General features: G+C 45.5%; 1 protein-coding gene across 1 annotated transcript in view; it reads right to left on the bottom strand.

The window, feature by feature from the left end:
- Positions 1-12678, bottom strand: part of ACSBG2 (acyl-CoA synthetase bubblegum family member 2) — a 54040-nt gene that overhangs the window by 23685 nt on the left and 17677 nt on the right. The window contains exons 4-7 of the mRNA XM_056844391.1: positions 10262-10350; positions 7239-7359; positions 3708-3788; positions 2705-2854 (exon numbers count right to left, since the gene is read on the bottom strand). Coding sequence (XP_056700369.1) covers positions 2705-2854; positions 3708-3788; positions 7239-7359; positions 10262-10350 — 441 coding nt within the window. The remainder of the gene's footprint in view (positions 1-2704; positions 2855-3707; positions 3789-7238; positions 7360-10261; positions 10351-12678) is intronic.

Here is a 12678-nt window from a genome sequence, read left to right as displayed (position 1 = left end):
ATCCCAAATGGTATTTAGATTGGTTTCTCCATTCATATTAATCTCAAAAATGTCTTTGATAAGTGTGTGTAGTTCTTTTTTTATTTTATCATCTCTCAAAAGTCTGTCATTTAATCGCCATCTGAATGCTTGTCTGCTTTTCCAGTCAAAGGAAACCGGATTATGATCAGAAAAAGTTCTTGGTATTACATGTACTTTGCGTAGTTGAGTAAAAATAGACTTGCTCGCCCATATCATATCTATACGTGAATGTGATTCATGTCTTGCGGAGAAAATAGCGTATTCTCTAGACAACAAATTAATCGTCCTCCAAATGTCTTGTATTTTAAACTCCTCAATAAGTTGAAAGAATATTTTAGGAAGACATCCTTCCTTATCATCTTTGGCTTTTGATTTTTTGTCAATCGCACAGTCTATAACTCCATTAAAATCACCCATTATCAAAATCTGTTCTTCAGCATATTGCAATAAGGTATCGTGAAGTTGTTTAAAGAATTGTGCTTTTCCATCATTAGGTGCATAGATCTCTACCACCAATGTCTTTTGGCCTAATATTTTAGCTCTAATCATAAGCATTCTGCCCTCCCCATCTCTATATGTTCAGGAGCAAATGAGGCTTGTGCATATATGACTACTCCTTTGGTTTTTGTATTAGATGAGGAGATGGTTTGCCCCAAAGAGTTTCTTTCTAAGTACTTTTTATCTTTCTTGGAGATATGAGTTTCCTGCAGATATATTAAAGAGTATTTTTGTTTTTGTAGAAATTTAAAAATTCTTCCTCTTTTCACCTTTTCATTTAAACCATTTACATTCCACGAAATTACTTTAGCCATGTTGTCAGGGTTTTTTAAAAATATAAATTTTATAATCCACCTGTTGCTCCTTTTGTCGAATCATCTGCTTCATCTTCTTGAGCTTGATCTTGTCCCTGGTCTGGTGTAAGGCCTGTGAGTTCCTTCCTGTACTTTCTCAAAAATTTCCCAACATCTTCCATCGTGGTGATAACACATTTTACTTCTTTATAGGTGAATGCAAGTCCTTGTGGTAACAGCCATCTGTATCTTATTCCACTTTTCCTCAATGTCATTGTGAAATCTTTAAAGATATTTCTTTTGGCCATCAGATGCCTTGGAATGTCTTTAAGAAGTATTAATGGGTTGCCTTCAAAAACAATTGGATCTAATTGGTTGTTTAGTCTATCTCCAGATAGACTTGATAAGTTTCCTGCCGGTTAAATCAATTGTTTTTATAAAATCCAATTCATTTTTATGTTGGGGTGGGAGGCACGGATTCTATAGCTGTTTTTAAAGTCTCAGTTTTTTTTACTGCCGGATGAAAACAAAAGGGTTCTTTTAGACTCACTCAGATTTCGGAGGGTGAGGTTTTTTTCTTTTCATGTAGTTAGTTAGATGGTAATAGATAGAGGAGAACGAAGCCTGAATCCAAAGAGACGTCCACGGCGAATTTAATTCTCTCAAGCCAGCGGGACAGCGTCTGAGCCTCCGGGAGTCTTAAAAAAGCACTCTCGGAGATCTCAGGAGTCAACACCGCTCTTGTCGGCGGCAGGAGAATTCCTGGCACCCGATCCACTATTTAGGAATCGGGGGGTGGGTGTATTAACCCCCTAATTAAGGACGTTTCTTGGTTCCCCCTGGGAGCTTCCAGGGAGACGTAGCGCATCCGTCAGCTCTCTACTGGAAGTCCTTGTGATAGCCATCTTCAAGGACTTGAAGGGCTGTCATATACAGGAGGGTGCCAAGTTGTTTTCTGTGGCCCCAGAAGGTCGGACCAGAACCAACGGGTTGAAATTAAATTTAAAAGGTTTCTGTCTAGACATTAGAGAGAATTTTCTAACAGTTACAGCGGTTCCTCAGTGTAACAGGCTTCCTCGGGAGGTGGTGAACTCTCCTTCCCTGGAGGCTTTTAAGCAGTGGCTTAGACGGCCATCTGTCAGCAATGCTGATTCTATGACCCTAGGCAGATCATGAGAGGGAGGGTATCTTGGCCATCTTCTGGGCATGGAGTAGGGGTCATTGGGGTGGGGGTGGGGAGATAGTTGTGAATTTCCTACATTGTGGAGGGGGTTGGACTAGATCATAGAATCAGAGTTGGAAGGGACCACCACGGCCCCAATAGAACCAGACCTACCAAAGCGGACCAAGCTAGAGTGCCCACGGCACCCTCAGGGAGGTGGTTTGGATGAAAGAACACCAGGAAGCTGCAGGGTGAGTTTTTGGAACGTTAAAAAATAAATGGTGTGGGAAAAGATTAGGAGCCAAAGAACATTTTACTTTTAAAAATATTCCGTCTGGGCACATACACCGCTTGACATTATAGGAAGGAGAATTATATATTAAAACACAGGGGGAAAGTTTGTGTTCTGGGAACAGCGTGATCCTGCCCCACCTTGCTGCCTTAAAAAAAAACCAAGCTCTCCTTTTTGAAGCAATCTACCTCTATTAAATTTTGCCTCGCGGATCTCCTGGGCAACGCCCGATTAGAGATAACAGGCTGAACTCCTTTTCGTCATGTGCCAGCCTTGCCCAATTTGCTGGCTGGCATTCAGAGACGGGGGTGGAGTGTGGGGAGGTCACGTTTCAGCCCCCCTGCAGAGCCAGAGTCAAATTCCCTGCATAGCAACTATTCAGGATGCAGAGAGCCAGAGACGCCTCCCCGAGGATCGTAACAGTGGGCAGTTACTCACGTTGTCATGGCTCAGCATTACTCCCTTTGGCTGGCCCGTCGTCCCGGAGGTATAGATGAGAGTACAACACTGGTTCGGCTTCTGGGCCTCGATGACTTTATCTAACTGTTCATCTGGGACAGCGTCGCCAAGAGTCATAAATTCATTCCACTGCGTTGGGGTGGGAGAGGAAAGAAAGCCACATCGTTTGGTTACGCAGTTCTGTTTTGACACGGCATCTGCACAGAGACGTGCTGAGACGCTGGCAACGCTGCTGGCTTTGAGAGTCTCGAAAAAGTTGCAGCACGTTTCTAGGCCTCGTGGAGAAAGGAGGGACATGGGAAAGGCTCAGGGGAAAGGCTCAGGGTTGGGTTGCCAACCTCCAGGTGAACACACGAAGCTGCCTTATACTGAATCAGACCCTTGGTCCATCAAAGTCAGTACTGTCCACTCAGACTGGCAGCGGCTCTCCAGGATCTCAGGTAGAGGTCTTTCACATCACCTACTTGCCTGGTCCCTTTAACTGGAGATGCCGGAGATTGAACCTGGGACCTTCTGCATGCCAAGCAGATGCTCTACTACTGAGCCATGGCCCCTCCCCAAAATGTCACATGAACACATGAACTCAGACCGGCAGTGGCTCTCCAGGGTCTCAGGTGGAGGTCTTTCACATTACCTACTCGCCTAGTCCCCTTAACTGGAGATGCCAGGGATTGAACCTTGGACCTTCTGCGTGCCAAGCAGATGCTCTACCACTGAGACACAGCCCCTCCCCTGGAGATCTCCCAGCATTACAACTGATCAGCAGACTACAGAGATCAGCTCCCCTTGAGAAAATGCTTTGCAGGGTAGACTCTACAGTATTATATCCTGCTGAGGCCCCTCCACTCCCCAAACCCCAGCCTCCACTCCCAAATCTCCAAGAATTTTCCAGCCCAGAGTTGGCAATTCTAGGGTTGAGAGGGTTTGGAAGAAGCAACTCTGAACATGTGCAAAGCTCCGACCAGGAGAGGGAAACACTCACGTCATAGAGATTTGGTAGCTTCTCCTTGATAGGTTCAGCGTACTGGATGATCGCTTTCAAGAAAGGGAGCTTCTTCTGAACCTGAAACAGAGAATTTGGAAACAGAGAATGAGTCCAAGCTGGTTATCAACAGGACTCCTCGCTCAAAAGAAAAGATGGATCGCTTCTCTTCTAGGAAGATCTCCTATCCTTGCCCTGGAAACTCGGATCTTTAAAGTGCATAATATGGCCACATAAAAAGATGCAAATGGGCGCTTTCACACATAACGCGCTTTCAGTCCACTTTGCAGCTGGATTTTACTGTGGTTGTATATGAATGGGAGATTCACCTGAGGTTCGTTACTTGCTGGACCCACACCTTCCTATTGGAAATCTCTGCACCAGCAGTCTTCAAGCTCAAATCAAGTCCCCGCCCCTTTAAATGCTGCTTTGTAATTGGCTTACTTGCAGTGCTTACTATGAGAGAAACTCCCACCCCCCAAACCCAACTGCTGCATAAAAAAGCATTTTAAGAACAACAACGGAGCAATCTGAAAAGGGGTGGGGGGAGAAATCCAAGCCTCGTTTTAAAAAGTTTTTCTTCTGCTCAGAAAGAGCAAGAAAGCGGGAAGTATTTGAATCCCAGCCTCTGGACATGCTGCTTTGTAATTGGCTGTGAGCGAAACTAAGCTTGCGTGTCCTGCACTTTGCCTTATGCATGGGGATTTCACTCCGGGCTTTGCTCAGGGGAGAGGGAAGAGTCAGGTTAGCAGAGAAATGGGAAGACCCGGACATTGCGAGGGCTGGGCACGAGGTCCTCTCTAATGGACGGAAAACTCATGCATAACTCCAAGGAACAACCTATTACAGACCTGGGGTGAACGTGAGTGAAAGTTCCCATGCATAAATGACCTGTGTGAAACAGGAAAATCCACTTGCGAAAGATCGTTAAAGTGCATTGAAAGCGGACTGAAAGTGCATTATTCAGGATGTGTGAAAGCACCCGCAGATAAACCCGCCAGCCCACTTTCTCAACTATGCCCATTACAGCATCTACAGGCTGAAAGCCCCTGAACCTCTTGGGTACCTGTGGGCCAGAAATGGCCAAGCAGGCAATCAGATCCCCTCCAGTCTGTTCTGCAATGACTCTGGGGCCTCTTTGCAGGCACCCAGGGGAATGACAGGACGTAGACAGATTTTGTGCAAGAATTAAAGAAATTCTTTTCAAACTTATATATTCTCAATATCACATAAAAAATGATGCTGTCCACCCCCCTGAAGTCCACTCCTTTGTACCACGAGGATTCCCCTTCAAAACTAACTCTCTAAGATGGAAAGCATTTGACATCCATGTTTGTTTTCAGCATACAGAAAGACATCTTTATTCCTTTTGGGGCATGCATGCTTTTTGGAAGATTGTGGACAGACCATGGATCCAGACATTACGAGTTCCACTCTGGTATATATTTTAGATAACTCGGAAACTCAAAATATCCAGGAAAATATGGGTTGTGGCACCCATATAGGCACCCAAACTACTTCAGGTTGAGTAGCCTTTATCTGGATATCCAAAATATGGAAAGATCCAAAAATATGGACATTTTGAGCTGGCATGTAGGCATTACTCACAGGCCCTCAGCTGCGCGCCAGTTTGCTTTCTGATGGTTCAATGTACACACAATTATTTAAAATATTTTTTAAAATTACATTCAGGCTATGTGTATAAAATGTATATAAAACATATATGAAACAAAAATGAATTTTGTGTTTAGACTTGGGTACTATCCCCAAGATACCTCTTTATTATATGCAAGTATTCCAAAATACGGGAAGATCCGAAATACAGAAAACACTTCTGGTCCCAAGCAGTCCGGATAACGGTTACTCAACCTGTAGTCCAAACCAAAGCTGGAAAACACAGCTTAGTGGAGCTGCGAACCAATTGCAGCTCCCTGCTCTTCAGGCTTGGGGATAAAAGCCAGTTTTGTCCTACCACATGAACACATGAAGCTGGCTTCTACTGAATCAGACCCCTGGTCCATCAAAGTCAGTATTGTCTACTCAGAGCAGCAGCAGCTCTCCAGGGTCTCAGGCAGAGGCCTTTCACATCCCCTTTAACTGGAGATGCCGGGGTTTGAACCTGGGACCTTCTGCATGCCAAGCAGAGGCTCTACCACTGAGCCACAGCCGTGTCTATGCTAGAAAATAAACGTCTTCCTAACTAAGTGAAGCAAAAGCTGCCCCTTTGTAACACTGGCCAGCTTTTTCTCCTATAACTTGGGGTGCGGTGGGGAACAGGAGGACAGCCACTGAGGAAGCTGGCAGTAAATGTAAGATGAATAACAGAGTACTTATTCATACACAGTGTAATTAGCTTGCGGAGTTCTTCGTCGCATAGGGTTGCCAGGTCCCTCTTCATCACTGGCGAGAGGTTTTGGGGGCGGAGCCTGAGGAGGGCGTGGTTTGGGGAGGGTATGTTTAGCCTGAAGAGGAGAAGACTGAGAGGGGATATGATAACCATGTTCAAGTACTTGAAGGGCTGTCATATAGAGGAGGGTGACGAGTTGTTCTCTGTTGCTCAAGAAGGTCGGACCAGAACCAACGGGTTGAAATTAAATCAAAAGAGTTTCCGTCTAGACATTAGGAAGAATTTTCTAACTGTTAGAGTGATTCCTCAGTGGAACAGGCTTCCTCGGGAGGTGGTAAGCTCTCCTTCCCTGGAGGTTTTTAAGAAGAGGTTGGATGGCCATCTGTCAGCAATGCTGATTTTGTGACCTTAGGCAGATGATGAGAGGGAGGGCATCTTGGCCATCTTCTGGTCACTAGGGGTGTGGAGGTGGGAGGTAGTTGTGAATTTCCTGCATTGTGCAGGGGGTTGGACTTGATGGCCCTGGTGATCCCTTCCAACTGTATGATTCTATGATTCCAATGCCATAAACTGCCAAAGCAGCCAATTTCTTCAGGTGAACTGACCTCTATCGGCTGGAGATCAGTTGTAATAGCAGGAGACCTCCAGCTAGTACCTGGAGGTTGGCAACCCTACCATCACAGGAAGTAGTGGCAATTACTCATTTACATGGCTGCAAAAGACAGATTCACCAAATTAAAGGCAGAGACGTCCACCTAGGGCAAAAAGCAACCTCCATGTTCAGAAGCAGTGTACCTCTGAACAAAGAAGGCTGGTTACCATGCCCTGCCTGTGGGCATCCTGGGAGCATATGATTGGCCACTGTAGAAAGCCAGATGCTATGTTAGACTGGACTTGGGTCTCTCCCTTTGAGAGAGGCAGAACTTCCCGCAGAGGAACCTGCCTAATGCTGTTTCTGGTCAAGCAGGTTTTTAGAGGAAAGCTACAAAAACCTAAGACACCTATTTGGTATGAAGAGTCACTCTACTTTCAAGCCACCTTAAAGGCAGAGATGGTGGTGGGGAGAGAGAGGTGTCCTTGAAGTGGGGACGGAGGTGAGAAGGGAGGGGAAGGATGCTGAAAAGCCGGACTGTGCCGAGGGTAATCCAGGCCCAGCTCTGAGTGGCCCCAGATCCAGGGCTCACCTCCAAGATCTTCTGGAGCTGCTTGTCGTTCTCCACCACGATGATGTTGGCCCCACAGTTCTCCGCCACATACTGGCAGGCCTCGGGGGAGTTGGTGGTGTAAATACCAACGGCAAAGCCACTGTAAGGAAGAAACAGAGCTGTCACATGAACACATGAAGCTGCCTTCTACTGAATCAGACCCTTGGTCCATCAAAGTCAGTATTGTCTGCCCAGACCATCAGTGGCTCTCCAGGGTCTCAGGCAGAGGTCTTTCACGTCACCTACTTGCCCAGTCCCTTTAACTGGAGATGTCGGGGATTGAACCCGGGACCTTTTGCCTGCAAAACAGAGGCTCTGCCACTGAGCCATAGCGGCTTCCCTGAGCCCCAGCCTGGTGCTGCCCATTCATCTGGCGCTCATGAGCCGCATCACTGGCCGTTGGAAACAGACCCATTAACACAACGCAGCATCGGAACCGCAGCAACCGGCAAACAAAGAAACGGTTGGCGTCTTTGCAAATATTCTTCTCAGGGAGGAGGTTCCAGTGCTTGAGGGCCATTTCGAGTGGGAAGCAGCCCCACCCGTGGGAGCAATGGGAGAAAAGACCTACAGCCTTGCGAAGTATCTGCCTGTACATCTTAAACTACGCTGGCAAAAAAAAATCTCTCCCGTCAGCCACTGGCTGGGAAACCGCCACATCTTTTGGCTGTAGCTGGCTCCTTCGATTGCACGTGCAGAGACACAGCGGAGGCAGAGTGTTCAGGACTCAGACTCATAAAGAAATACAAGGAACAGCTCCCCAAAGAGCAGGCAGCTCCTACTCCACAAGAAAACCCTTCCAGGCTCCACTTAGAACGTATACCCCTGCTAGCAGTGGCTAGAGCGTAAGACTAGGATCTGGTTGCTATAAACAGGTTGAGTATCCCTTATCCGGGTTTGATTCCCCACTCCTCCACATGAGCAGCGGAGGCTAATCTGGTGAACCGGGTTGGTTTCCCCGCTCCTACACATGAAGCCAGCTGGGTGACCTTGGGCTAGTCAAAGCTCTCTTAGAGCTCTCTCAGCCCCACCTACCTCATAGGGTGTCTGTTGTGGGGAGGGGAAGGGAAGGTGATGGTAAGCTGGTTTGATTCACCCTTAAGTAGTACAGAAAGTTGGCATATAAAAACCAACTCTTCTTCTTATCCAGACTGCTTGGGACCAGAAGTGGTCCGTATTTTGGGTATTTCCGTATATTTGGAATATTTTTGGAATTTTTGCATATACATAATGAGCTATCTTGGGGATGGGACCCAAGTCTGAACACGAAATTCATTTATGGCTTATATATGTTTTCTATATACTTTATACACATAGCGTGAATATAATTTTAAACAATATTTTAAATAATTTTGTGGTCATTGAACCATCAATGGAGCTGCTGAGGGCCTCTGAGTAAGGCCTGCATGCCGGCTCAAAAGGTCCAATTTTTGGATCAGTCCGGATATCAGATGTCTGGATAAGCTATACTCAATCTGTATTTCTATTCTGGGTTATCATGCCAATAAACGTGGCTGAAATGGAAGTATTCTGAGCTTTAAGGCTCATTTTAACGTTACTCTCAGGAGTTTTATGATCTTTTCCTTTTGGTGTGATATGTGTATTTGCTAACGGTTCTAGTTTTTAAGAATGACATATTCTTCAGCACCAATAGACGGTATTGATTGTGGTTTTAGAGATCTAAATTTTTTTTATATACATAGTTGTGTGAGTCATCTTGATTACAATCTATAGAGGGGCAGGATAAAAATGCTTCAAATAAATGAATAATGATAATTTTTTTTAAAAGACTAGGATCTGGGAGACACAGGTTCGAATCCCCACACTTCTGTCGAACTACATGGGTGACCAGTCTCACATACTCAGCCTAGCCTACCTCACAAGGTTGCTGTGAGGATAAAAAGAGCGGAGAAAGATGTAAGCTCCTTTGAGTCCGGCTACTCACAGCTCTCTTAGAGCTTTCTCAGCCCCACCTACCTCACAGGGTATCTGTTGTAGGGAGGGGGAGGGAAAGTGATTGTAAGCCAGTTTGATTCTCCCTTTAGTGGTAGAGAGAGCCGGCGTATAATAACCAACTCTTCTTCCCCAGTGAGGGGGAGGGATGCATAAAATGCATAAAATTAAAAACAAAATTAGCAAAATGTACCTTGAAGATACCCTGACCTGGAATGGCCCAGGCTAGCTTGATCTCATCAGATCTCAGAAGCTAAGCAGGGTCAGCCCTGGCTAGTACTTGGATGAGAGACTACCTAGGAAGTCCAGGGCTGCTATGCAGAGACAGGAAATGGCAAACCACCTTTGAACCTCTCTCGCCTTTAAAACCCTATGGGGTCGGCTCCAAGAAACTCCCTTTCAGGGTCTTACCAGCCTCTGTCACCTTTGAAGGTGGAAACACTTGGGTGGTTTGTGCATGGGTGCTTTCACTCACGTTCACCCCCCACCCTGTCTGTCTTGGTTGTTCTTTGGAGTTATGCATGAGTTTTCCCTCCATTAGAGATGACCTTGCTGCCAGCCCTCGCAAATCCCGGACCTTCCCGTTCCTCTGTTAACCCGATTCTTCCCTCTCCCCTGAGCTGAGCCTGGGTAAAATCCCTGTGCATAAGGTGTGCGGGACACGCAAGCTTCATTTCGCTCACAGCCAATTACAAAGCAGCATGTCCAGAGGCGGGGATTCATTCCTGGGAGCTCTTTCTGAGCAGAAGAAAGACTTTTTAAAACCGATGATTGGATTTCTCCCCCCTTCTTTTCAGATTGCTCCATTTTTTGTTTTATATTCTTAAAATTCTTTTTTTATGCGGCAATTGGGTTTGGGGTGGGGAGGAAACTTTTCTCTCACTACAGCCAATTACGAAGCAGCATTTCAAGGGGCGGGGATTTGAGCTTGGAGACTGCTGGGGCGTAGACTCCCAAAAGGAAAGCGTGGGTCCAGCGAGCGACGAACCTCAGGTAAAACTCCCGTGCATAAGCGACCTTGGAGACGGAGTGGCCAGAAGGCCTCTTACCCAGCAAGAATAGCTCCGATGTCAGCCAGGAACCACTCGACGGAATTGAATCCCAGGATGCACACGCCGTGGAAACGCTCCAAGCCCAGCTGCGGACAGAGTCGAGAAACGAGTCAGGCTTCGTCTCCTCCCAGAAGTCTTCAGGCAAACCCCCAATTTTGCACAACCGGCAGCCAACCCAATGTATTCTTTACCTCCCCCTCCAATCTATACAGTTTAAACATGTCCATGGAGTAGGGTTGCCAACCTCCAGGTACTACACACACAACAAAAATATCAGCCTGCTGTAAAAGGGAAACTATATAAGAAATAAACAGCAGTACAGGCTTACAATAACCAAAGAAACAACTAATGTTGATGCGAAGAATATATAACAATGTAATATTGTAATAATCAAAGTAGCACCACAAAAACAAGGTGCAAAATATACAAGTACAATATCAAGCCTGTTACACCATAAGATTTGTATATTTCTTGTATATAACCTCCAGGTACTAGCTGGAGATCTACTGCTATTACAACTGATCTCCAGGCAATAGAAATCAGATCCCCTGTAGAAAAAGGCCACTTTTGCAATTGGATTCTATGGCATTGAAGTCCCTCCCCTCCCCAAACCCCGCCCTCCTTGGGCTCCACCCCAAAAACCTCCCACCAGTGGGGAAGAGGGACCTGGCAAACCCTACCATGGAGGAACAGTTAACCCCAAAGCTTACAGTTCGCCACGTTCATATTTCCTTCTGGATCTGGGGCGAGGGTGTGGTATGTTAATAATCTTTCATGTTCTAAAATAATCTTTCATGTTCTTTCATGTTCTTTTAACAGTGTTTAAACCCACCAAGAAAATACAACAAATGCTACGATCAGCTAAAGACAAAAGAGACCCCCTCACCTCTGCAGGAGTATATCGTATACCTTGCAGCTGTGGACAAGTTTACATCGGGACAACAAAACGCAGCATACAAACAAGGATAAAAGAACATGAAAGATACTGCAGATACCTGAGAAATCAGCAGTGGCTGAACATGGACTGACACAAACAGGACACAGGGTCTTATTCCAAGACACTGAAAGACTGGACAATTCTACCAACTATTTTGTCAGATTGCACAGAGAAGCCATTGAAATTCATAAACATCAGCACAACTTTAACAGAAAAGAAGAGAGTTTAAGAATGAATAAGGCTTGGCTTCCTGTCTTGAAAACCTCCAGACTAACAAAGACTACAGTCAACAATAGCCATGCAGATTAGCTTTGGATTTCACACATTAACAGATCACTTCAGGATACAATGGTTCCATATTAACATACCACACCCTCATCAGCACATTATCTTGATACTTACAGGACAATGGTTAGCACATTACCTTTGTTACTTTTTGCAGGACAATGATTCAGCTCAAACCCAACCCCTGTCTGACTATATATTACTCTTCCTACACACTTGACACTGAGAGACACTGTCCTTCAGTGTTACTCCTCTGAAGATGCCTGCCACAGCTGCTGGCGAAACGTCAGGAAAGAAAATACCAAGACCACGGTTACACAACCCGGATAACCTACAAGAACCAATGAACTCTGACCGTGAAAGCCTTCGACAATGCAATTTCAAATTTAAAAAAAACAATAGGGTCATATTATTTATTAAGGTAATAAAAAAGGTAAAGGTCCCCTGTGCAAGCACCGGGTCATTCCTGACCCATGGGGTGATGTTGCATCCCAACGTTTCCTAGGCAGACTTTGTTTACGGGGTGGTTTGCCATTGCCTTCCCCAGTCGTCTTCCCTTTACCCCCAGCAAGCCGGGTGCTCATTTTACCGACCTCGGAAGGATGGAAGGCGGAGACGACCTCGAGCCGGCTACCTGAAGCAACTTCCGTTGGGATCGAACTCAGGTTGTGAGAAGCTTGGACTGCAGTACCGCAGCTTATCGCTCTGCGCCACGGGGCTCTTCTATTAAGGTAATACTAATTGGATTTTTCACCCCTCTTTTTTTCTCCTTCCAAAAGGATTTTATGTTATTTTTTTAACCTTGTGTTACGTCTGTGTAAATGTCAGGATGTGTATTGTAAAATTATGCATGGATGACCACTGAAGAAGGCCTTTAAAGAGCCAAAACGCATCTGGTCTTATTTTGGCCATTGTATGCACTAACATCAACTGTTTATGCGCTGGTAATATTTGTAAACATTTCTGTGCTTTTTCGGTAGCCTTCTTTTAGGCCCTGTGTTTTGAAACACAATTGTGCACAATATATAAGTAAACAAATGCATTTTTTTGTTACAGACGATAGTGTTTAGCTCAGCCTTTTTGGTTTTCGCATAAAAAGAACAAGCAATTCACTCCAAGGTTGCCAACCTCCAGGCACTAGCTGGCGATCTCCTGCTATTACAACTGATCTCCAGCCGATAGAGATCAGTTC

This window comes from Euleptes europaea, chromosome 2 (genome assembly GCF_029931775.1).
Source record: "Euleptes europaea isolate rEulEur1 chromosome 2, rEulEur1.hap1, whole genome shotgun sequence".
Classification (NCBI taxonomy): domain Eukaryota; kingdom Metazoa; phylum Chordata; class Lepidosauria; order Squamata; family Sphaerodactylidae; genus Euleptes; species Euleptes europaea.
This window is presented reverse-complemented; position numbering and strand designations above follow the sequence as displayed.